The sequence below is a fragment of the Aulostomus chinensis genome, chromosome 20, assembly GCF_037954235.1.
Source record: "Aulostomus chinensis isolate RoL2024-O1b breed Wild chromosome 20, RoL_Achi_v1.0, whole genome shotgun sequence".
Taxonomy (NCBI): domain Eukaryota; kingdom Metazoa; phylum Chordata; class Actinopteri; order Syngnathiformes; family Aulostomidae; genus Aulostomus; species Aulostomus chinensis.
In genome coordinates this window covers 2,546,131-2,571,689 of record NC_141339.1, presented here as the reverse complement: position 1 = coordinate 2,571,689, position 25,559 = coordinate 2,546,131, and the positions used below count along the sequence as shown (strand labels likewise).

General features: G+C 47.3%; 3 protein-coding genes across 3 annotated transcripts in view; 2 read left to right on the top strand and 1 right to left on the bottom strand.

Moving 5' to 3' along the window:
- Nucleotides 1–9,974, top strand: part of vsnl1a (visinin-like 1a) — a 36,570-nt gene extending 26,596 nt beyond the window's left edge. The window contains exons 3-4 of the mRNA XM_086190366.1: nucleotides 5,635–5,850; nucleotides 8,027–9,974. Coding sequence (XP_086046492.1) covers nucleotides 5,635–5,850; nucleotides 8,027–8,224 — 414 coding nt within the window. The 3' untranslated portion in view covers nucleotides 8,225–9,974. The remainder of the gene's footprint in view (nucleotides 1–5,634; nucleotides 5,851–8,026) is intronic.
- A 1,280-nt stretch (nucleotides 9,975–11,254) lies between these two features.
- sf3b6 (splicing factor 3b, subunit 6) lies at nucleotides 11,255–15,067 on the bottom strand. Its single transcript, XM_086190367.1, has 4 exons — nucleotides 14,908–15,067; nucleotides 13,966–14,084; nucleotides 13,514–13,652; nucleotides 11,255–11,828 (listed from the first exon to the last, which is right to left on the bottom strand). The coding sequence occupies exons 1-4, from the start codon at nucleotides 14,935–14,937 to the stop codon at nucleotides 11,739–11,741; spliced, it is 378 nt and encodes a 125-aa protein (XP_086046493.1). The 5' UTR covers nucleotides 14,938–15,067; the 3' UTR covers nucleotides 11,255–11,738.
- A 1,745-nt stretch (nucleotides 15,068–16,812) lies between these two features.
- Nucleotides 16,813–20,532, top strand: LOC147242201 (uncharacterized). Its single transcript, XM_086190553.1, has 6 exons — nucleotides 16,813–16,922; nucleotides 17,013–17,153; nucleotides 17,264–17,344; nucleotides 17,434–17,564; nucleotides 17,652–17,901; nucleotides 18,080–20,532. Exons 1-6 carry the CDS (start codon nucleotides 16,839–16,841, stop codon nucleotides 19,205–19,207), a joined length of 1,815 nt encoding a protein of 604 aa, XP_086046679.1. The 5' UTR covers nucleotides 16,813–16,838; the 3' UTR covers nucleotides 19,208–20,532.
- Nucleotides 20,533–25,559: the final 5,027 nt, after the last annotated feature.

Genomic DNA, 25,559 nt, shown 5'->3' with positions numbered 1-25,559 from the left:
CATTTTTACGTAACACCGAGTGTTTCATAACTTAACAGATTGTCGAAGAGCTGCAGTGGCTTACGCTCCCTCCCTCCCTCATCACTCCGCTGACACCTTTCCATCAAATCCACATGCCTCCTCCGGTTCCTCCTGGCGGGGCAAGCAGGGCGAGGCAGGAACATGTTTGTGTGTGTGTGGGGGGGGGGGCAGTGTATGTTGGAAGGAACCATGTCCCGTTTAAGCGGAAGGCATCAGGCAGTGTGTGCAGTTTATCCTGGCAGCTCTTTGCTGGCGCCCCTCTCAGAGGGCTTCCTTCCTCAAATTAGTTTGGCTTCTCCACAGCATAGGGCCCGGGGGGGGGGGGGGGGGGCTGTCACACTCCATCCAGCTCTCTGTCACACACATTTAAATCTTCTCTATCTTCCCTCTCATGTTTTCATTCTCCTCTCCCTTCTCTCATCCCATCTCTCAGCATCCGCTGCCAGTATAGAGCACACTTTCCTCCTGTCACAGAGTTCTCATGGGTGGGTCTTTGAGCAAATGGGCAGATGGTCTCTCTCTCTCTATGTTTTGCCTTTTTATTCTGTACTTCCTTTTGATCTTTAATCCCATGATCCCATTAGGATTCATGGCCTCAACTCCAGGCAATTTGCTGATGCTGCGGCTGTTTCTCTGCAAAGGGCTCGGTCAGCGGCCTCGCCTGTGTCTGTGTGTGATGCCGCTGTCTACGACACGCACGGGCAAGGACACAGGCTTGGACAGTCTCGTACTCGGGTACACACACCTCAAGCCTCCCCACTCTGTGAAACTGAAGCAGATTTGGGCTCCCGCTCCTTCCTGAAGAGGAGCGGGAGCTGCTCTGACTCACAAGTAAAGAGCTGTTAAAGTCACTGCGGAGTGTCGTTGCTCAGCGGGTGTCGTCTTGGTCTCATGCTTCATTCACAACTTTCCTGCTTTGATTCATTCTCACCACGTTCATCAGTGGAGTCAGAGGTTAAGCTCCTGGACAAACTGCATGATCTGGTGCCATGACTCAGCACATTTGTTCTCCAAAGTCCAGTGTGCTTGACGAGTGTGATGGCTCCCTCCTTCGCCCACGGGTACGTGGTCATGACATGATGTGGCAGCTCAGTTCACACAGAGGATAAGTTCCACTGGTACTTCGCTGCCCACAAAATAGTGGGCCTTAAACCAAGTAGAGAAAAGTAGCGACTAGCACATAGCAGCTCAAATAGCAGCATTTATGAATGCTAGCCAATGCTACTGAAGCTTTTGCTGCTGGTGTGCAAACTTGTGAGGAGGTAGGAATGGTGCAAGGCAGGAGTTAATGTGAGCCGGATCCTGCCGGAACGAGATCCGGCACCTCTGAATTTTGGCCTCCCTGTGTTCCGGTACTTATTTGGGCAGATCCGGAACCTCTTGTATTAAAAGAAAATTAAAAATGTTTTTAAAATGTTTAAAATACAACAATAATGTGCATAGATAAATTTACAGACCAAATCCTTAGAATTTCATGATGTTTATTAAGATTCAACGTCATTTGAAAGAGTCGGAGATCTGTTGATGCGCTGACGCCAACAAACCACGCCCGACACAAACAAATAACCTTTCGAAGTTCGCCGCCTCTGAGGAGAGAGCAGAGAGGAAATAAGCAGTTCCTGTTTCAACGCCAACATCTCGAAAAGACAGTTAAATTTGCTGTTTTTTCAAAATGAAGGAAGAGTCGCATGACGCTTAAAACGAGGCAGAAAAGTCTCCACAAGCGGCGACGAGGGCAGCTGCAGCGGTCATGTTGACGAGCAAAATCGGCTGCAGCAGGAGGCTCGCGCCGCCACAGCGAGCCTGGTTCACCTCCAGCTAGCCAGGTTCACCTCCAGCTAGCCTGGTTCACCTCCAGCTAGCCAGGTTCACCTCCAGCTAGCAAGGTTCACCTCCAGGTAGCCAGGTTCACCTCCAGGTAGCCTGGTTCACCTCCAGCTAGCCAGGTTCACCTCCAGGTAGCCAGGTTCACCTCCAGGTAGCCTGGTTCACCTCCAGCTAGCCAGGTTCACCCCCAGCTAGCCTGGTTCACCTCCAACTAGCCAGGTTCACCTCCAGCTAGCCTGGCTCACCTCCAGGTAGCCTGGTTCACCTCCAGCTAGCCTGGTTCACCTCCAGCTAGCCTGGTTCACCTCCTGCTAGCCTGGCTCACCTCCAGCTAGCCAAGCCGGGTCTAACGTGATGTGGGGTGTCTTGGACAACTGAATGGTGAGCAGACCGTCTAATAAGAGGCCGCCGTGCCAATCTTTAAATACCGTAATAATAATAATGGAAGATTTGTGTGATTTATTGTGAGCTCTTTTTTGTTTGTTTTTTCAAGTCGGACCTGTTGAGAAACGAACTGCTGACTGTAGACTGTAAGTCCACCTGTGGTGATGAGGGCACTCACCTGTACAGCGCAGAGGAGGCTAATAACTGTGAATTATCGTCATAATGTTGATACTATGGATATTATTTGAAATGGAGGCTTGTAAGTCCCACATCATGGCAAGTGGGCATTTGTTTGTTGTTTTCTGTGTACCTTCCGGGACCTGAGCCCCTCTCTCACCCCTGAGCTGTCATATGTACTTTGCGTTCCGGTACCTCATGATTTACAAATTAAGCACTGGTGCAAGGCGACCGAGCCAAGCTTGACTCAGGAATTATGGGGACAAAAACAGAGTAGTGGCCCCACACCTCAAAATCTGCTGGATTTGTGAATCCTCTGAAGGAGCCGGGACCAACCCGTGGTAGCCTAGCACGGTGAACGGTAGTGGAAGTGTTAGCATATATCAACAAATTCACATCAGTACAAAACGGTCTTTGCCTGCATCAATAGACCAAGAACCAGAGCTGCAGTTCCCCTTTGTGAATACACAAAGGGGAACTGCAGGCTTTGGAAGCTGAGTGCTAACACTTCCCATCCGCTACCATTCATTGCGCTAAGCTAACGAGTCCGGCCTGATGCAGAGAGGGGTGTCAATCTTCTTGGCTGACAAATGAGTGCGTTTCCCCAAAAATATCTTTTCTCACCTTAAAGGGTTCGTATACGTGTGTTTCAGCGGCCCCCAAATTATCAACAGAAATCAACGGACACACACGTGTAAATGCACAAAATAGAAGTGCCAAGAAACTGATCTACTGTATCTGTCGGTCTTCATCACCTTAGTCACACAGTGATGACGGCTATTTTTTGTAGAATAAGAGTATCGAAAGTTTTCAAGGAAAACAACATTAAATACAGTGTGTTCACTTCCTCTGGTGAGGCTGTCACTGCATCAGCAGCTCCATCCCTGCTCGAGGAGAGCAGCGCTCGTAGCGCTTTTACCAGAGAGGTCAAGTGGAAGGTTATATAATGAATAGCTTAGCCTCTCCTGGCCACCCACAGGGTCCCCGGGCTGCAGCGAATGACAAGCCAAGCAGGCGCTCAGTGGTCATCCTCAGAGTTACTGCGTTAACCTCTGATCTTGTAGCGCCGGGGCGCCGAGGTGACTTGTAGAGGATACTGAGAACAAAGTTGATCCATATTAGTTACTGCTGTTCATACAGTAGAGCAGGACCATGGATGGTGGCCACATCGGACTGCGGAGGTCGTGTATAATCACATTGTGTTGCATGGTGGGCTTCATCCTCTGGAGAGTGCCTGTTTTGGGGGTTTTTTGGTGTATTTTTGTATTTGGGACTTTTTTTTTTTCTTTCAATATGTCAGTTTGAATGATTCTTGGCAGACAGCACAGTTCAGAACGATGAATCAATGACTCGCTGGTCTCAGGCTCAAATACCTCAACTCCAGGTTTGCAATTGTAATTAACCAGCAGTCGTACCCTGCATCGCTCAGGAAAAAACTGATGAAGGGATCTTCTTCCCTTTCTTTCCTTTTTTCCAAACACAACCTATAAAGCGAGCCTCCCTGAGCCTAGAAGTGGACATGGTCTTTGCAGAAAATCCCATCCTGGTCTTTTCACTCAGGTTTGACTGAGGAACACCCACACAGGCGGGAGCATCCCGTAGTAGCTCGGATTATTAATTCACAGTTTTAAAGTTTATTTTAAGTATTTGCTCGCTTTTCTCTTCACAATTTGGCACAAAGGGAGCAGTTGATTAAGGAGGTAATAACACCTAATGAGAGGTCCACACTCCCCAAGTACCTCAGAGGGTCTGCTTGATATCATGGCCAAAGGAGAAGACAAGACCTTGTAGACCACCGTCCCCACCCGAGGGTTTGACTGATTGAAGGTGTTTGCCACTCTCAGACATAGGATGGACCATAGGTTCCATTTGTGGCTCAGCTATGAGCTGGAAAGTTGATGTTAATCTATTAGGATTCAGCGTTCAATAAATGCCACCAGGGGGGCAGTGGAAAACCCCTCCAGAGGGAATTAAATGCACTCGTCTCCAGAATGGATGAAGGGTCGTGCCTAACTAACTGCTAGGACAGCCTCAGCCACACACCTCCTCGCTGCTCTCTCAGCTTCCAAAGCCTGTAGTTGCTCCTCTGTGTATTCTGGTTCAACTGGATCAGGTTCAGGACGCCAGTGTGTCCAGCAGTAATCCTCCTCATCCTCTCTGACAAAGTCCGCTGTGATTCGTAGCAGCAGTCGCTCTTCTAGTTGTCAACAAAGGTTTCGCTGACCGAAGTCATGATGGGGTACTGCCTCTTGTCACGAAGCTTCACAGGGTATTAAATAAATGTTTGCTTGTTTTTACAGCAAATATCAACTACAACTTAAGCTCTATGTTTTGGATAAAAGTGTAATTGATGAGTTTGGAGATGTATGCTCCGCCTCTATTGGCTCCGCCTCTAGGATGATGGCGGATGATGATGATGATGATGATGCCAAAAGTGTGTATCCAAAAGATGGCATGGACCTTTCATAAGGTGTTCAGTAGAAGGGCTGGGTTTGCGTGCATTTATCAGGAATCTGTAGGCGGCCAGCAGTTAATCAAGTTGAATCCACAATCATCGCTGTTGCCCCCTGCATCACCGCAATGACAGACGCAGCGTTACCAAGTCTCGACGGAAATGTCACGCCGTGGCAACAGACGCTGCAAAGGATTGAAATAACGTTTTGTAGCCTCAAGGTCACGCTGATGCTCCTCAGGTGGGTGAGGAATCACAATCCCTCGACCCTGCGTACGGTCACAGCGGTGGCGCGCTGCAGGGTGCCGCCGTAATGAGAGAGGCGTCTTGCTCCCGGAGGACTCATGAGTCAGGAAACATCCGGCTGGGGAAATGTCTCCACGGGCCGGCGACCTTTACCTTCCTGAGCAGAAAGCTCACCTCCAGGGATCAGCGAGATGACTCTCCAAGTGTCGCTGCTTGTTTTGAAACACAGAAATACAGAGAGGCGCACTAAAAAGAGAGTCGAATCATGGAATGAGAATAGATCATCAAAGTTCACTTCATTACTGCAGCTAATGAAAGTGCATTGATTGGAATCCAGATCGTTTGTTTTTATCACGTTCTAGATAACCTCGTCTGTCTTCATTCATATGCCCTCTCATTGCCGAACGGCCCCAATCATTCCTGCTCCTGTTTTCAGCAGGAAGCACGGTCGGTCTCTGGTGCCGATGAAACACCGGCTGTGGAAAAAAACACTCTTGTTTACGTCCTTTTCCCACATTTCCCTCCAGTTCTTCCCTTACGGGGATGCGTCCAAGTTTGCCCAGCACGCCTTCAGGACCTTCGACAAGAACGGCGATGGCACCATCGACTTCAGAGAGTTCATCTGCGCGTTGTCCATCACGTCAAGGGGCAGCTTCGAGCAGAAACTCAACTGGGCCTTCAACATGTACGACCTGGACGGAGACGGCAAGATCACACGGGTGGAAATGCTGGAGATCATCGAGGTACGACAACAAAAACTGAAATTAGTAAAAATATGCGCCCAGGTTTTTTCATTAGGGACATTTGGAGGTGCGGGTGGACAGACAGGAAAGCTGCGGACAGCTAGCAGTTTCCAGGCTTGATGCTAAGCTAAGATCTGGATATTTCACTCGGGTTGGTAAAGATAAAAAATAACGAGCAGACATAAGAGGAAGTACCTTCAGGCTCAGGCCCTAAGAAATAAAAGCAGGATGTGTGAAGAGTTGGCTGAGTGTTATGAATAACAGTCATATCAGTTGCCTGATGATAGAAAGAATTCAAGTAGGAAGAAAATGAGTTGTTTCTCATCTTTAAAAGGCCTTCAACAAACTCTGGCGATACTTGCTGTTGTTTCCATGAGAGCAGTAAAAACAGGCCGTGAGCACTTAAATGAAAAGGAGCAACAAACACAGGAGAAAGGTCGATCACGCCCGTGACCCTCGACCCCATGCGTGGGCTTAGCTTGTGAATGGAGAGCTGTCATTGGCTCATATTTGTGATCGTTGTTGCCTCTGAACAGTGAAAAGTGTTCTGAATGATGGAAAATGACAAAGTTTTCCACCTTGTAAAGTTCTCATCAAGCCCAAAATGTTTATATGCGATTAATTGAAATTAATCCGTCAAGTCATGTAATTAATTGTGTTTTTCAAACTCTTGACAACCCCAGGAAATTGTTTTGCATAGATGCGCTGAATTCAGGATATCGACTGAGAACAACACTTGGTGTGCTACAGGAGCGGCCGAGCAGCGGTGAAGCTCCAACCTGTCAGTTCTGGGTCCGTTACCCGTGTGGGAGCCAGAACCGGTGCGGATGTGGAAGAATTAGCCTACCATGAATAACTTGCTCATGCAGCAACAGCCCCCGCTGGGCCGGTTGAGGCCCATTTAGGTTTAATCGAACAATTCCGCTGTGTGTGAGTGGGACTCGGCCGTGGAACAGGGCGTATCCTGGGTCAGCACGGGCGTTTCAGGAGGTGTGAACGTCCACCTCACACCTTTGAGACTGGGAGAAGCCTTCGGATGAACCACTTATAGTTACCTGTCGATATCACAACCGAGGGACATCAGTTGAACTTTAACCTCCTCGGCCTCTTTTTGTCAACACTGCTGCCCCCAAGTGGCCAAAAACAAGTAAATAACGCAGTTTCAAGCTTCTCCTACTCGGAGACCTTCCCCTCTACTGGTGCATTTTGCTTGTAGGTTACAGAGTTGAATGTTGGTCAGAAGGTCAAACGCTGAGGTAAACATATGGAGCAGTCATCCCTGACTGAGAGTTTTCTTTTTCAGTAGAGTGACAATAAGGTTTGTTTGCGGTATTTGCTGGTTTTCTCTACTCACCGGTTTGCTCGTTGTTATTAGCAGGTCTTGTTATTTAAAGGCTGCATGTGACACTTCCTCTCATGTCTCGTGTTCTTTTTCATCCGCTGACTCACAAGGATGCAACACTTTAGGATGCTGTCCCTGTACGGAGCTAAAGGTTACAGGGCAGAGAGCCTGCAGGGACCGACAAGACACTAATTATTCATAATTATTCATACACAAATAATAGAAAACAAACAACAAGGAGAAAAGGGCACGTGTGGAGAACATTCGTCGAGAATAAGAGGTGCTGACGATGTGATTCGCGTCCCGTCACTCCTGAGAGGTCCTCAGCAGTAAAGGGAAGAGGCCTGTTGGCATCTTTGCTTCTCTCAGCGAAGACGCAGGTAACGGAGGCAAAGATGCTCTGATAGTCATTTGTTAGGGATCAAACATGTTTGCAAAGAGCAGTTTTACCTCCCAAAAACAGCATAAGCGTTGATTTACATCATTTCAATATGGTTTCCCCCTTTTTTAGCCGACTGCTATGAATATCATTTGTTTTCTTGTCCATCCATCCATCCGTTACCCGTGGCTGGAGTCTATCCCTGCTGTCATTGGGTGAGAGGTAGGGTCGCCCTGGACACAGGGCTCACGTACAGAGACAGACACCCACCGGCGCTGCAGAGACGCCAGTTAACCTAACGAGTGTATTTGTGCTGGGTGGGAGGGAGCAGGGGAACCCAGAGAGAACCCACGGGGGGGAACATGCTCTCAGACCAAATCAGACTCTGTGGCCTGCCCTGACTAAGGAGAAGAGGTATGAACCTTCTCTCCTCTGCTCTCTGTCTCCCCCTGCAGGCGATCTACAAGATGGTGGGCACAGTGATCATGATGAAGATGAACGAGGACGGTTTGACGCCTGAGCAGAGGGTGGACAAGATCTTCTCCAAGATGGATAAGAACAACGACGACCAGATCACGCTGGAGGAGTTCAAAGAGGCGGCCAAGAGCGACCCATCCATCGTATTACTGCTGCAGTGTGACCTCCAGAAATAGGGCGGGAGGGCGCCGAAGCACTCCACCAGCCGCCACGGACTGCACAGAAAGAATTTCATGTTCCATTCAGTTTGCAGCTATTTCCACTGAAAAAAAAATGCTTGGACTACCTTTCAATGGATCTGCTTCTTGTATTTGAAACACTCGTGTGCATGAGAATGTTATTTGCTATAAAAAAAAAAGATCTACACGCAACATACAACTGTGTGCAAGAGTGCGGGTGCACACCACAAACACACAGACACACACACACACACACACACACACGCACACGACATATTTACACCTCGCACAAATAATATATATATAGAAATATAAATATATATTTAAATTATTTAAAGATCAACTGCCAAAATGTGAAGTGTGCAAAGTATTTTCCATACAGTTTCATTCTACTGGAGCTTGCGCATCAGCGATACGCCACATTGAATTCGCCGCTACTCTATTTATTGTTCCGAGTTTACTGATGCTAGCTGTTCATGTCAACCCAACCAAATTCCTATGATGATGTATCTGCCTCCGATCAGACACCGGATCCATCCAGTATTAGCGCTAGATGAAGCCGACGGATCCACGTTCGTCCAACTTCCCAGACATGCTTGTACTGTCAGTAAACAAAATGTAAGCGTAGTTTATTTGCATGCCTTTAGGTTCTGCCTTAAAAATCTCATCCTTTTGCATCCTGCGATGGAAGACAGAAAGCCTTATCAATGAGATTCCTACTGAGGGCGAGGAGAGGGGTGACGTGCAGTTCTCGAGGCGTTCTATGGGATGTCATTTCTGTGGTATTTTCTTTTGACTGCTTTAACTGTGGGAGCATGTTTCCTCGTAGACTAGCTGTATATATATGACTAAGAATTAAATCCCTGTCCCATTTAAACACACTGGCTCATTGTCGACCAGCAGACGTTGAAGGCGAAGGAATCCATCGTTTGGGAACAGAAAGAGACACATTTTTTGATTTTTGTTCATTTTGCCGGGGAGCTACGACAGTAAAACTCCCCGGAACAAAGGCTTCCTTCAGGCTTAGATCAGAAATGCAGAGTTCTTCATGTGTTGTGGGGAGGTTCTGGACGTGATCATTTTACCCGACATGTCACCCATGACATTCACTTTTTAAATTAGCCCGCAGGTTGCATATCCACAGAGGCCTGAAGAAGGCCGGAGCAGCATTTGAACTCATCCTTGTTCGTCTTTTTCAGTGGAAGTAAAGGAGGAGGAGGAGGAGGAGGAGGAGTGACTGGCGTTTCATTGTACACTGTAACTAAAGGACAGCCCGTACATGTTTAGATTTATTCACGCGCCCCTGCCTCCCCTTCAACCCTCTAACTACGTCTCTCCTTCCAATGTTTTTGTACTTTTTTACTCCCTTCTCTCACACATTGTACACCTGCTGTTGTACGTAGTTAACGCAGAGGTTGAGTGACGCGTGGTACCTCCTGACATCTGCTCTCCCGCTGCAGACAGAAAGGAGATGTGATGGAAAGAACGAGCACACAGCCCACCGTCATCTCTCAGCTGCGGCTCGGCTCGTCCCCGTCCGTTTATAATCTGAATTTATTTACATTCAGGCCAGACAAGGTTTCTAATCTGTTGTTATTCCTATTACTGCTATTAAGAACAAGATACCAAACGTAAGCAAAAGCAACCGTGTACAAGGATTCTTTTGTAGCATGTATTGTGTCCCTGATGACATGGCTGCACTTCTCCCTGTGTTGTGATTTACTCTAATAAAAGGAACTCTATGGGCTCTCGTCTGGTCTCTGTTCACTCAGAAGGCACCCTCCTACGTCCCGTTTCTCCCCTCGAGCGCGTCGCACCTGAACCCTCAGACCTACAGCGTTCATCTTTACCAGGACTTTTCCTTGACCGAGGAACATTTCCAGAGGTAGTCTGAGGCCGCTGTTGATCACACATGAAAAATGACAGGTGGAGTCCATGTGACGAGTGACCGGCGTGCATCTGCCAACAAGGGACTGACAAGCTACCCGCTTTGACGCGCCAACATGTTGGAAACCTCACCAGTACAGAGACTCTTTTTCTCAGCTGAGAAGATTCCAGTTGGTAACGCCGCCTACTTTCTGTCCCCTCCAAGCCTGGGTGGCGCTGTTTTTCATTTCCATGATTTTGCGATTTATTTTGAGGCCGAACACTCGAGGTTAACCACTCATGACACTGGCAGTGCGCTGCTGTGTGCGTGGTGAGTTCACCCTGTTTTGCCAACAGGTGAAAGCATGAAGTAAGATTCCATAAATTCTTCACTCGGTGGCAGGTTGAAAGACTTGTGTCCCAAATGATGGCGTAATAATTAGAAAACCGTCCGTTCAACCTGGCTGCTGGAGACGGTTTTAGTCTTAGGGTTCGATTACTTTCACCCTCATTCTGTTCTTCTTTACTCTTTCTAGTTTATCAAGATGAGCCAGTTGTCATTTAGTCGTGCTTTACTGAACAATACTGATTGCACATTTTATCACCTCTTTTATTCACATTTCAATCTTGTCTGCAGTTCTTCAGTGTGCACCAACCTCCAGGTCTGGAAAAACTATTGGGTTTTTTTTTTTCAATTTCTGTCTCTTCAGTTCTGTCGTTTGCTTCTGAAACACTTTGAATTTTCAATGTATTTCTTTCAAAAGGTGTAAATAAAGCAAAGACCGTCTGACTTCACACAGAGGAGCTTTGTGAAAGCAGGACAAATAAATCAACCAACTTCAAGGCCCAGTATTCATGAAGAGAACTTTTTCCCAGGACCTAAGAACTCCCTTGAGAACCGGTTCATGAAGAGTGAAGGCCTGTTTGATCACTCTTGGTCATCGGGCTAGAGAGAGTCCAAGTTTCTAAGATGGGTTCTCTCTCCTTCCGTGCTTCGTTTGAGGTAGTGTCCCTGTACAACCACCAGGTGTCACTGTTAAAGGCACAGGACCCCTGCTCACATGTGGGACACCAGCACAGCAGCCTGGATCCACACGGGTTAACAGACGCCAGCGTGCCCACGTGACACCTACAGGATGTCAAACAACACAACAGCATGTTAAAGAGAAAGATTTATTTTACACACAAAACCCACTTTAAATATCCAGTTTCAAGTCAGAGATTTTCAAAATAAGAGAATTAAAAAAAAAAAAAGACAATCTACTCCTAAAACTCTGTTTTCTGAATCCTGGTTCAACTTCATTCCTGGTGAAGGTTTTCTCGCATCGGTCAGTCACATGAACAGCTGACACAATTTAGATGGACTTGTGGGAGAAAAAAATCATTCTCAGTGACGGACAGAAACAAACCAGCGATGTCAACTCAGGTACAAAGTACCTAAATGTTTAACTGGTCGTGGTAGAGAGACGGAAAAATTAAAAATTAAAAAACAGTTCCTTGTTTCCACAAAATTCAAACTTAAAAAAAGAGGCCAATTATATTTTGGCAGGCGAATCAGTAAATCATCTCCAGCAGAAGCAAAGCAACATGGGATGTTTATGGAGACAGAGAGGAAAGTCTGTACATGGGGGGTGGGGGTGGGGGGCTACTTGGGTGGGTCTGTGTTGATGCCGTATTTCTCTTTCAGGAGCTTCAGCTGTTCCTCTTTCTTCTTTGTGTCCATCTTCTGGAACGCCTGCACACAAAGTCAACAAGAGTGAACTCAATCAATGAATGATGACGCTGTTACACACACACTCAGTTTCACCGACTGGAACATCACCACTCTCTCATCGAGGGGGGAAACCATGACAACAACAATCTGAGATTCCTGATCCGACCTCGCAGTTGTGTGGTGCCATCACAACACTGATGTAACAACTCTGAAGTCCAGAAGCACGAAAGTGACTTAAGATGCGACTGAGCTGCGCACCTTAACGTCTTCTGCAATACGCTTGAATTTTGTTGCAAACTCAGCAAACTCAACTCTGGGACGCTGTCTCCCCGCAACAATCGGACAACCCACACGAGCGTGCAGCTGATGTGGTCTCATTTCAACTCCACACTGACGAACCTCTGCTATACGCTGGTCCTTCCTTCACACACAGACGCGCCATCTATTTGGGTTGTTTCCTCCTCTTGAAGCATCAAACATCAAGCATTGTGAAATTTACTGAGAGCCACAGAGCCACAGCAGCCACTGCCAGAAGAAGACAGGCATCCACGTTACAGAGACGCAACTGTAGCTGCAGCACCAACACCAAACACCGGTGTCATTACATCAGAACACACGTAGCAGTAACTGGCACGCTGCAACGTCTATTCAGGAGTGATGCACAGAACGCGTGCAGAGCTGCGGGCCTGGCGAGCCGGGAGGATGGGGTCATAGAAGGTAACGTTCTCATGAGCAGCGGATGGGTTGCAGGTGGTGGAACGGAAAATCATGACTGGGGAAAACTTTCCTCAAAACAGCTGAGAGCTGCAGTCCTGCTGATGGTTTTGTTTGTTCACCATGTGTGTGTGTGTGTGTGTGTGTGTGTGAGAGTGTGTGTGTGTGTGTGTGTGTGTGTGTGTGAGAGTGTGTGTGTGTGCATGTGATCTCATACACCTCTGCTGCAGTAAAATTTCTTTTCATTTCAAGATGATCTGGTTCAAAAATGTGTAACCAGAGAACAGTCACCTAGACATTGTTTGCCTTTGTTCAGATAGAGAACAAGAGAGAACAAGAGGAGAGAACGGGAGGAGAGAACGAGAGGAGAAAACGAGAGGAGAGAACGAGAGGAGAAAACGAGAAGAGAGAACGGGAGGAGAGAAGGAGAGGAGAGAAGGAGAGGAGAAAACGAGAAGAGAGAACGAGAGGAGAAAACGAGAGGAGAGAACGTGAGGAGAGAACGGGAGGAGAGAACGAGAGGAGAGCACCGGGAGAACACAGCCCCACCCTCAGGCTCTTCAAAGGTCCATCCCACCGTCTCTGACCTCTCCCCAGTGAAAGTGGAGTGAAATGTATTCGTGGTTAGTCCTTCTTGGATTAGTTTCGCTGCAGAGGCCACCACTCGCCACACCTCCTTGACTTCGCTCCACACATTTTGAATGAAATGTCTGCGAGGATGCAGCTGGCTATCAATTATATGGAGTGGAAAAACAATTCCTTCAGGTGGGCGGCGGGTAGATGAATGATGTGGATTCAGATGAGGCCAGAGCCCTTCTGTGCATCACTGCGCAATGAGAGGGCTGCATTCTCCATGCACAGACCGGAGCCTATCAAAGCACACAGGGGCAGGACAGCGCGCTGGCGCCACTTGCACAAAGGTGCCGCAGACTAAAGTAGTTCAAACCCAGAGCTATAGCCACGCCTACATATGATGCAATGGTCATACGTACTCTGTTGGCATTGTAGTAGAGGACCACCAGGTAACGGTTGCAGACATTGAAGCCTGACAGGTGGTCACAGGCATTTTTGGCATCAAAAATGTCTTCATAAACCACATAAGCCGTTCCTCTTGTTTCAGGCGTGTTCCCTCTGAAAGGCAAAGCACGAAGGTCATGACAAGCATCCAGCAGGTGACCGGGAGCACAAAATCAATTTCTGTGCGGTCCCAATAGGAACTTCATCAACATCAGTCTGCTCTCCTGTTCAAATGATTAAACATGGAGGCCTGGGAGTGATGCATCATTCCGAACAGGATCAAAAACAAACCTTACAAACAATAATTAAAGATGTTTAACATTTACAGGTGTTAGCGATGGCCCTCCAGCATCCACACGTCAGCGATGCATTCAACATCTATGTTGCAACCATGTTTTCAGTGCTTGTCCCGTTTAGCTTCACTTACGTTCTGATTTGACGAATTGGGCCGTATTTTCCAAAGATGTCGTACATCTCTTCAGCCGTGATCTTGTAAGGAAGATTCCTGATGTAGAGGATTCTGTTGACCTCAGGGGGCAACCGGATCTACAGCAACAGCCAGACGCAAATGGTGGAATCAACAACCCAACTCTGTACAACCCGCAGAGTCCCTCTCTACTTTTAAGGGACATCTGAAGACTCAACTGTTCACTCAAGTCTGACCCTTCTCCTCTTTGTCCTGAGAGGTGGAACGAGTCAGGAGGTTTGAGACCTGGCTCTTAATGAACACTCAGCACCGACAACGTTGAATGTTGAATGTGTTGACTGTTGAAAGATATCATTGATGCTGAATTATTAGTTGAGGTTACATTACAATAAGAAAAACAAAAACAAAACCGGCACTTCTTCTGTCACTAGATGGCAGCACCTGTGGCCAATCCAACTTAAAACACTGTCGTATTTAAGGTTCTTTTCCCTCCAGTCTACACTTTTGCCTGTGTCGTACGTCACTTTGGACAAAAGCGTCAGCTAGAGGAAATCGTAGAAGTTAATTAGAGTTCCACACAGAGTTTAAAGCAGTAAAACCAGGTCTCAACCACTACGACTCAAGAACATAACCCACATGAATCCCCGGGTGTCACCAGATCAATAACGCCAAGTCTAGAAAGCGGCGCCGCCTTTAAAATGTCACGTCATGGCGTCACAAGCTCTATTTAAACCAGTTAGTTTAGTGTCAATCAGTGGTATCAGGTTAGTCTTTCTTTTCATTTGCCAGCTGAGAATGTCGCGCCTCAGATACTCCGTAGCAGGCCTTGTGTTTTCATTGCGTTGGTAAGCTAACAGGCTAACAGGGTGCTAAGCTAGCTATTCGCCGACCCGAGCTGGTGTTACAAGTTGTGTCTGTCCCAGGGTGTAACGGGAGACTTACATTAGCGCGTTTCGCTGCTTGCATCGCCATGATGGAATGTTTTAATCGCTAAACGACACCGCTACTACACACTACACACACGGAGCTTTTCTTCACTCTACGCGTCAAAATGGCAGCGGTGGTCGCTCATTGGTGACGGACTTCCGGTACCCCTGACGTAAAGCAGCGCAGTGCTGCCCCCCGCAGGATGACTGGAGACCCACACTCCCACACAAGTCGTTCCGTGGAGCGACAGGTCGTGGTTGTTGTTGTTGTTGTTGTTGTTGTTGTTGTTGTTGTTGTTGTTGTTGTTGTTGTTGTTGTTGCGGTTAACTTGAGACATAAAAAGCTGAGCTCATGAGGGTTAGACGCACCACACGGACCGTTCACACCAGTCCGCCTTCAAACATTTATGTTGTTATATTGTTGTATTTTAATTCTTCATGCAACTGTAACAACACAACAAATTCCTCATTTGTGTCAAAACCTACTTGGCAATAAAGCATTTTCTGAGTCTGATTCTGATTCTAATTATTCTGTTGTAATATCTGAATTCGTAAAAGACCAGCGAATTTTTGCAAGCATAGTTTGGAAGTTTCCTCCTGCACACCAGGAGCTGCTGGACAGAATTCTCCATCTGAGACTAAAAGTCTTTAATTGCTTGAGTTATAAGCATAATAAACCTTTATGTGTCCCACAGCCGGGACATTTCCACTGCTGCAGCAGCCAAAGGTTGACAGAATGATAAGTACAGCAAATAAAGAGCAACAGTGAAAAGTTATTGGTTGAAACACGAGAAGGAGGCAATGCAGAGACGGCGGCAAATTAGAGCCCCGGATCAGCTGACATCAAGAAGAGGATGCACTCATCCACCTCTGCCTCCACCTCCACCTCTCCTGGTTTCTTTCATTCCATTGACATGATAGCATCGGTGGTGTCTTTAGCTGTTTAGAAGCTGTCCAGGTTTGCTGGCTGCTCTCAGAAGAATCCAACAAAGTGTCATGTGACATCAGCATCGAATCTGATGGAGGTCCACCGTCTCCAGGGCCGAGGGGATGTTTCTGGAGATCAATGAAGTGAATAAATTTGGAAAAATGGTCAACGAAGGTAATGCGGCGTGGGAGGAAGCGATGGTGTGTAAATGGATTAGACTCCGGATTCCTTTTACTATTGTGCAACAACGCCACCTGGGGGAACTTTGCATAAATGTGGAGAGCCTCATCACCCACGGCCTCCTGGTGTGGATTCATAGCTGCACTGTGGCTGAACTAAAGGCTCTGGAGCAAGTTAGCAAGTCAGCACAGGACAGGACCCAGACACGACCCCCCTCACTGACCCTCATGTACAGATCCAGATCATCATCATCATCATCATCATCATCATCATCATCATCATCACCATCATCAGGTCGAACCCCCTCAGCTGCAGGAACTCCATGAGCCTTATTGGTCACTTGTGTCCTGCTGTTATTGACTCATGAAATCAGAATCAGGGGAGTTTTCAGATCTGATCTCAGAGCCTCATTGGCTGTCAGGTTCCACTCCGCCCTCTCCTGTCTGTTCTACCTGTTCAAGGATTCATTCTTTTTTTCTCCATCTTTCACTTTTTTCAGCTCTTTGCAGCTTCACTGTCACTTTGCAGTTTCTGGAGGAAATGTTTCTGAGGGCCTGAACACGGAGGACTACATGTTCTCACACTCACTCCCTTCTCGATCCACGTGAAGGAGAACGCGGAGGGAGGGCGCACGCTGGCGTAGGGCCAGAGTTCTGATGTCAGTGGAGATGACAGAAGCAGATCACAGCGTTCAGTCAAGATGACAACATCAGAGACACCATCACTGACAGCAGCCAGTGATCCTAGGATGACAGATTCAAGGACACCGGAGTGTAAAGGAACACGTTTCCTACTCTCTGCAAACACAAACCAGTCTACCAGTCTACCAACAACTCAGAATGGTTCCCTATCAGGAACTGGTTAAGCTGGGAGAGGGCGCATTCGGCCAAGTTTTCAGGGCCAAGGAAACGGAAACTGGCAGAGTGAGTAGCTTCAGCTGGAATAGGATCAGACGAACTGTTGTCATTGACTTAGTTTCCATGTATCAGCATCTGCTCTCATGTGTCCCTCAGATTGTGGCTCTGAAGTTTATTGAAAAAGATGGTCGCTCATATCAGGAGATCCGACTCCTCAAGAGGGAAATGGCCATCATGAGCAAAATCCACCATCCCAACATTGTGGCGTTGTTCAGCTGCTTCCAAATGAAGAAATATGTAAGACAGCGATGAATCTTCCCTCTGAATGCCTCCTGCTCTCAGGTGGATCCTTGATCCGCTGCACCATCGTCTCATTGTGTGACCAAATCTCTCCACTGTGTCAACAGCTTGTTTTTGTGATGGAGTACGCTGGAGGCTCCAACCTGCTCCAGGCCCTTCACGATCGTGGGACCTTCCCAGAGCACCAGGTACTCCTTCATTACACACAGTCACGCCGGACATGACACTCACTGAGGCTTCACCCCATCAACATTTGCATTTCTCTCCCTCTTCCAAGGTCCAGAGGTTTTCCTGCCAGCTGCTCTCAGCGTTCCACTACTTGCACTCACGTCACATTATTCATCGGGACGTGAAGACGGCCAACACTGTGCTGGGGGACGATGGCGTGGTCAAACTGTGTGACTTTGGGTAAGAAGATTTAGATGTTGAAGGAAAACATGGCTGTGAGCGTCATCATCTACAAGTGTGTTTATACGTGATGCCGTTCTGTCTCAGGTTTGCCAGGGTCTTGAGGAAGCCCACGTCCAAGCTGACGTACCGGATGGGAACCGCAGCCTTCATGTCCCCTGAGCGGATAAGGGGGGAGCCCTATGATCACACTGCTGATCTCTGGGCTCTGGGCTGCACCCTGTTTGAGCTCCACACTGGGGAGCTTCCCTTCTACTCAAAGTCCAGACGCCAACTGATGCAGCTCATCCTGGAAGGCTCGGTTGAGTGGCCCAACAACATGAGCCCCAGCTGCAAGGTACAACAGCTCCATCCTTATACTGCATCCTCAGCTGCTAACTAGCTAGCTAGCTACTGTGTTAGCATGCTCAAACACAAGCTAACGTTAACAGCCAAAAGAAGCTTACTGCTGCTTATTAAGACAAACAAAAGTGTAGCGTCCTGCTCACCGTGACCATGTGACATCTCCTTTACAGAGTTTCCTGAGAGGTCTGTTGACCAGAGACCCTGAGGAGAGGCTGTCATGGCCCCTGATCCTGACTCATCCTTTTGTTGTTGGCGGTGTTCATCACTTGGATGAGGACGGTGACGAGGAGGAAGATGAGAACAGACCCGAATTTGAAGACAGCAATGAGACGAGTGACAGTGATGAGACCAGTGAGGAAGAAAGTGATGAAGACGATGATGAGATCAGTGAAGAAGACGTGGATGAGGACAGTGAAGAAGACGAGGATGAGGAAAGTGAAGAAGACGATGATGAAGACAGTGAAGAAGACAAGGATGAGGACAGTGAAGAAGACGAGGATGAGGACAGTGAAGAAGACGAGGATGAGGACAGTGAAGAAGACGAGGATGAGGACAGTGAAGAAGATGAGGATGAGGACAGTGAGGACACCAGCGATGAGGAGAGTGATGAAGCCTCTCAGCATCCACAGCTAGAGAACCTGGTTGGAGACGGCGATGAGGGAAATGGAGACAGGAGGATGAAGCTTAACAACCTCCGATGGATCCGTAAAAAGCTGGGTCTGAGGTCCACCACGGACAGAACCAGGGAGGACAGGCTCCAGGCCCTCTCCTTGAAGACAGACATGCAAATCCTCCATCTCAAGATGAAGAAAGAGATCGAGGCCATGCGAGAAGACGCTGCTATGAAGGAGCGTTCTCTTCGCAGGGAGACGGAGAACCTGAGGGTGACGCTCGAGGCCTGTGTTGGAAAACTGGCCGCTGACCTCCAGGTGGAGAGGCGGAAAAACGCTCTCCTGGAAAAGGAGCTGCAAGAGGTCCGCCTCCGTGAGGAGGTCAGGAACAGGAGTGAGGCTGCTCTTGAGGTGGCAGAGACCCACCAGGTGGAGCTGCACACAGAGGTGGGGCTTCAGCAAGATGAAGTCAGGGAGGAAAACCTGGACCTTGAGAGGATGCAGCAGTCGTTGGACCACGGGAGGACCTCCAGAGAGGGGGAAGAAACTGTTCCAACAGCCCCTGAACCTCTGGAGGACGCTGCTGTGCCAGAAGTGAAGAAAAGGTCCTTTTGGAAAACAGCTGGGCTCTGTCTGGGGCTGACCCTGATCCCTGTGGCCGTAGCGGCCCTTATTGTCAGGCGCTGATGACCCAGCCTGGGTAGGGGCTGTACTGGTGGATCAAAAGTTCTGGTTGTCTGATGAGTCCTGTATTATAAAGCAGTAGTTCTGAGGGTCCAGGGTCTGAGGAGCCTCCCCAGCAAGGATGGGATAAATAATTAGGGCTCAATCATCAGCTGATCTTCAAATGTAAGGAATTCAGGGGTGCGTAAAAGTAGCTCAACTGCGCCCCCTAGATATGAACATGAAATTCAGCAGAGCAACTGTGGAACAAGCTGGTCAGGGGCTAATGCTGCTGGAGCCTGGCAGGGCGGGTCTACTCCCTGGATCCAGATCCTCCTCTCCTGGCAGACCTTCAGAGGACTTACAGCTGACTCATCATTTCATGTTGTTTTCATGCTTTATTCATTAAATGTTCTTTTGCTCAAAGTTGTTCTGACACACAAGTTGAGTTCACTAAATAAACACTGAGTTGGTGAGTACATTTGTCAAGACCATGTTGGCCTCCGTAGTGTCTGTGGACCCCTGCCTACTCCGACCAGCGACGACATGTTTAGCTGGACGTCATCGTTCAACTGCTGGCTGTCGAGGCGGCGCCCAGCAAACCAAGGGGGCTTCCTCCTGATGTTCTCCTCAGCTTCCATCAGGAACAGAGACTCCAGCGTCTGCTGGTCCAGCCTCAGTTGCTCCTCTTGGTCGTGGCTCCATGTGAACGCTGCTACTCTGTCCCTGACAGCTGAACTGAAACCTGGAACTCAGGTTTCTGTTTGCTTTTAGCTTTACTGTCTTCTAACTCTTAATAAAAACATGGAATTCTAGAACCCCACGTATTCAAACAGCTCAGGATTTGTTTGGAACCCACATAAAATAAGCATTTCATACAAAGGTACATAAAAAACCAATTTAATGTTATGTTTTGTATTTTGTACCCCACAAAAAATGACTTGAGTTTAGGGTATACTTATTTGCAGTCTTTTGCGCATGTGTAGTTACCATTGTCTTCCAGAAGAGGGCGGAAGTGGTGCGGTAAACGGGAAAGGAAACGCGGTGCAACGGCGTTTCCGGGTTCGACGTCAAATTGACAAAGACCAATGAAACATTTACTCTCAACCTCATCGTTCTTTTGGCTCAGTTTCACAGTCACAAGTGTGAGTTCACCCATTAGAAAGACTTCCATCCAGGTGCTGATTCTCTGTGACTATCAGAATGGGTCCAGACCCTCCTGCCCCCAACCAACCCCCGCTGGTCCCTGAGTCTGAGGGAAGCTCTAAAAGCATGGTGGTGGTGCTGGAGAGGTGAAGGTGCGCGTGACCGAAGGAAGTGAGGAGCAACAGCTGATGTCTGAGAGGATGAAGCAGATTCTCTCATGGAGCTCCCCCAACCAGGAGAACTGAGCTGGCTCAATCCAGCCTCAGGGTCCCTGTCCGAGACCTGGTCTCTGGTGTCCAGCAGCAGCACGTCGCTCCTGAAGCCCCGGACCTTCTTGACCGCCGCGGGTCTTCGGACCTCACGCCCCCCTCGCCACATCTCCCCCAGTGCTTCCTCGTCTCCTCCTGGTGGAAGAGGACATGAAGCAAGAATTTAAAGGAAGAGTGGAACCTTCTGTCTTTCATGATCAGTTCTTTGCACCGATTGTCATGTATTTGCTCCTTTTTTTTAGCATCAGTGAGACATGTTTATTCTACTTTTCATTATTTAGCCTCTAGTGATTTGGTATAGTGAAGAGTCTTCATTTTCTTAGTTCTTGCGTGCTGCGGCTGGTGGGGCCTCCACCCGTCCGGTGGTCAGAGTTCAGTCACCTTGGATGTGACTTTGATTTGTGGCTGCACATCCTTGTTATTGAGGTGTTTCATGCTGAACTGCGTCTTTTATGAGAATCAGGCTTTTTGCTCTCTGCGTTTTAACAAGTGATTGAAATTCAGATGTCGGGGTACTTTGTTCCGGCTTTAGAGCAGTACTAAAGTCGGCCAGCAGAGGGCGCGCAGAGCTCGGGAGGAGCTTCATGCCAAATTGAGGTGAAGTGGAGAAGAAATCCTCCAGCCGAGCTACGCCGACGCTAAACGCTGCCCCTCTTGATTTGTCAACACAGGTGGACTACAGTTCCTTTGAAATACGTAAATACATGTACCCGATATAAGGGATAATAGTATTGCGAATAATTTGACTATCTTTAATGTTTGAAGTTGAAGACTTTGTCGTAATCTTTTCAATAGAAAAAGTTTGCTACATGCTAAGCTAGCAGAACTGTTGCTAGGTAACACCGGAACAAGGAAATGTTCTGAGGTGTTAATATTTGTTCTGTATCAAATCCAAAAGGCATAAAAGGTTCATGTAGTTATGTGTGTGTGTAGATGTCATTTAATGAAGAAATATAATTTATAGCAACAAAGAAATTCTCTCCTTTTTCGGTGTGGGTTTGCTTGGTGTTCTCTAGTTGAACGTCTGTGTCCCCCTCCCTTATCTTATTATATTGTGTTTTATTTCATATTGAGACTTAGATGGTCTTAAATTATTGTTTTGTGTTTCCTGCGTCAAAAAGCTGGAATCAATCCTCCAGTGCAGTCATGGAGAGAGCGGCTTGGAGGTGAGAAGGTGGGAGTCCCTTTCCTTCAGGATGCATCCAGGTCGCCCTTCAACTTGGCCTGAACAAAGAAAAGGTTTTTGACCCCGAAACCAAGCTGTTTGAGCTGCAAACAAAATTGTGAGATGATCTCAAATTCTTTTGAATTGCATTTTTAAAAAAATGTAAATGTGGAAAGATTTGCTCCCAAACCTGTTTTGTTTGATCGCATAAAAAAGACACAAAAACCCTGATTTATGTGGCAGCAAATCTTTTTGACTCTCAAACAAAATCTTAAACTGCAAGCACAGGTTTTTATTTTGTAAGCGAAACTTTTCATTTGCAAAACTAAATGCATTAATAAACCCACTTAAATCATAAAAATAGATTTGCTTGCAATTAAAGGAGAATATCCCAAAAGGGGCAGTTTTGATCACAAGTATCTGGTGATTACAATTTTGAAGATTAATCTGATTAGAAGTTTTGATTGTATGATAAAAACTTGTATTGATGTAAATATAATTTATGGGCGGCGCCGTGGAGCAGTGGTCATCACTGTGGCCCCCAGCAAGAAGAAGTGTTGTCACCATACTGGATTTCAGACTTCGATACGATATTTTAAAAATATTGACGTTCGATTCAATTTGCGATACCAAGCAGCCACTCAGAATTTAGTGCAAAATGTTTTTTATTTAAAGAAAAATAAAGAACTTTATTCTTGAGGTAGAGAACTTTTTCAAGTTGTTCTGTACACATTAACAGTATGCAAATAAGTTTTAATATATGTAACCTACCGTCCATTAGCTTTAGCCAGCGCTCGCTAACTAGACAACACGTCAAAGTAAAGCCCGATAGATGTGATAACTCCAGGCAACAAGGACTTCAAGTTCTACTGTTACCAGCCTCCGGACCTCTAAATCTACTCAGGTGTCTACCAGTGTCTGTCTTGGAGGAGCTTTGCTACCTTCGCCGTGTTCCCTCCTTTTGTCGGCTCAGTTCTGTTGCATCCCTTGCATATCGGCTTGCTGCTGTCCTTTGGCTTTCCTTGTTCATCCGACTCAAATCCAAAGAACCTCCAAACAGCACTTCAGCTGTTTTGTTTATTGATTAAAACTGGTTGTGAAGGTCCTGCAGACGCCATCTCATGGCAGCTTACACACGTCGAGCGACGACTCTACAAAAAAATATAGCCAGCGCTGTTTGTGTGAGCGAGGCAGGAGGGGAGGGGCTGCTGCACGATGGCTCGCTCCCGAGGGCAGCCCTGTGTGTGTGTGTGTGTGTGTGTGTGTGTTGGTGGCGCATGTGTAAACCAAGGAGGCAGGTAGAGTGTCAATACTATTGAAAAGTCATTTCGTACCGTTTTTACCTTTCAAAATCGATTATTTAATCAATAAATGGATATTTTTGACAACGCCAGCAAGAAGGTTGTGGTTTGAGCCCCGGCTGCAGCACGGGGTCTTTCTGTGTGAGTCTCCATGTTCTCCCTGTTCCTGCTGGGTTCTCTCTGGTACTCCAGCTTCCTCCACAGTCCAAAGACATCAAGAGGGACCAGGTTAATCCAGACTCTAAATTGACTGTAGGCGTGGCTGGTAGAGCCAATGGTTGTCTATATGTGTTGAACCTGTGATGGACTGGTGACCTGTCCAGGGGGAAGGCTGCTGGGATAGGCTCCACCCCCCGTGGCCCACAATAGCATAAGCAGTCGACAGTGGATGAATGGATGACAAAAAAATCATTAAAAAATGCTGAAATCAACACATTATTTTTTTGATAGGTACTGATGTGATGAATTGATACAAATATTTAGAATCAAATACATTTATAAATATACTGTATAGGAAATGTTAAGTGGTTTAAATGAAAAACATTAAACGTGTGATACGACCTGCCAAACCATCAACACCACCGACAGGTTTTGTCCTGAGGATAATACAGGAGCCTCTCAATGAAGCTCCTCTTGGTGCTGATTATAACACTCAGTTTTCTTGAGTCTGTTTGAGAGAGGAGTTGATTTACGTTGGTCATTTTGAAGGCTGTAGTTTGTGGTGCTGTTTAACTACACAGGGTTGATGTGATTGAAGGATCTAAGATTTGAGGAGTTCCTCAAAGGCTTCCTTCTACAGTCTGACTGTCTCCCCACTTGACGTCAGCAGCCTCCCACCCCCACTGTGGACAGTAGGGCTGAACAATTTTAGCGATATTTTGTTTCCCCAGAGAGTATTGATTTTTCAGCCGTGAGTATCGGTACATTGAGCCCCATTCAAATGCCCCGTGTCCCACACTTTGCAGGAAGAGCAATTGGGTCTTCCAGCCACTGGTGTCACTGTGGAGCATTTCTAGTTATCCAGATGGCGACGCCTTTCTCATCCGATTAGAGCTGAGAGATCCAGGAGAATGGCGGCGAGTATAAATCCAGCGCCTGCAGGCTTAAATGCAGATGTTTGGAAGCATTTTGGGTTCAAAAACAAAAAGGAAAGCGATGATTGAGACTGAAGTATGGCGGTTTGTCACACAAACTTTAAGTACTACCACCAACCTGCGAGCCCACCTAAAACATCATTACCCGAATAAGGAAATGCTAACTGAGACAGAGCCAAAGAAGCTGCAGTGTGACCCAAAACAAACCACCGAGGTCGCAGAAAATTCCAGTCTTTAACCTACTTTACTTGTCACGATTTGAGACCTCATTCGGTGGTGGAAAACACCGGCTTTAGGCGCATGGTGAACGCGATGGAGCCCCGCTACCCGCTATGCTATAGTCACCCGCTAATTGAATTATTGGCTGCCATGGTTTCTTTTTAGTGAAGCTGGTGGCTAGACCGGCTAGTAGCTGCCTCATATGTTCATTGTCAAGATAAAAAAGCTATCAAAGAAGGCCACTTGCTGCACTTGAACTCTCCGTTGTTCACTTTACTTTTCAAAAGCTTGTAAGATACAATTTTCACTCAGTTTCAAGTAATGAAACTAATTTCCTCACCACATCTTGGATTCATTTTGTCCAGCATTTGCAAGCTGCCAGTCAGAGCCTGATGTTGTGTAAATTGATGCTTTCTGTTCAGTTCATTCACTCCAAGTCAATGGAACTCACAAGATGTCACCAAAATCACTTTTTCCCTTTAAAATCTTTCAGAAAATGATGTAAGTGTATTGAATTGTACCGTGAGCTGAATATCGTGATATATAGTATCGTATCGTATCGTATCGTATCAAGATTTGTGTATCACCCCAGCCCAATTGAAAGTCATCCTCCACGGCCTCACGGAACTCCTCCCATGTCAGAGTTTTTGCCTCAGTGACTGCAACGGCTGCACACCGCTTGGCCCGCCAGTGCCAGTCGGCTACCTCTGGAGACTCACAGAGCAACCACTCCCTGTAGACCTCCTTCTTCAGCCTGATAGCTCTCCTCACCTCTGGTGTCCACCAGCAGGGTTGGGGATTACCACGAGCACCAGCAGCCTTGCGGCCGCAGCTCCCAACAGCCACCTCGACAATGGCAGTACGGAACAGGGTCCATTCGGGTTCAATGTCCCTCACTGCCCCTGGGATGCGATCGAACCTCTGGCAGAGGTGGGAATTGAAGGTTATCTTGACAGGTTCTTCCACCATGCGTTCCCAGCAGACCCTCAATACTAGTTTGGGCCTACCAGGTCTGCATCGCGTCTTCCACTGCTACCCGATCCAACCCACCACCAGATGGCAATCAATCGACAGCTCAGCTCCTCTCTTCACCCGAGTGTCCAGAACATACAGCCGCAGATCAAATGATCCGACTATAAAATCGATCATGGACCTGTGACCTAGGATGTCCTGGTGCCACGT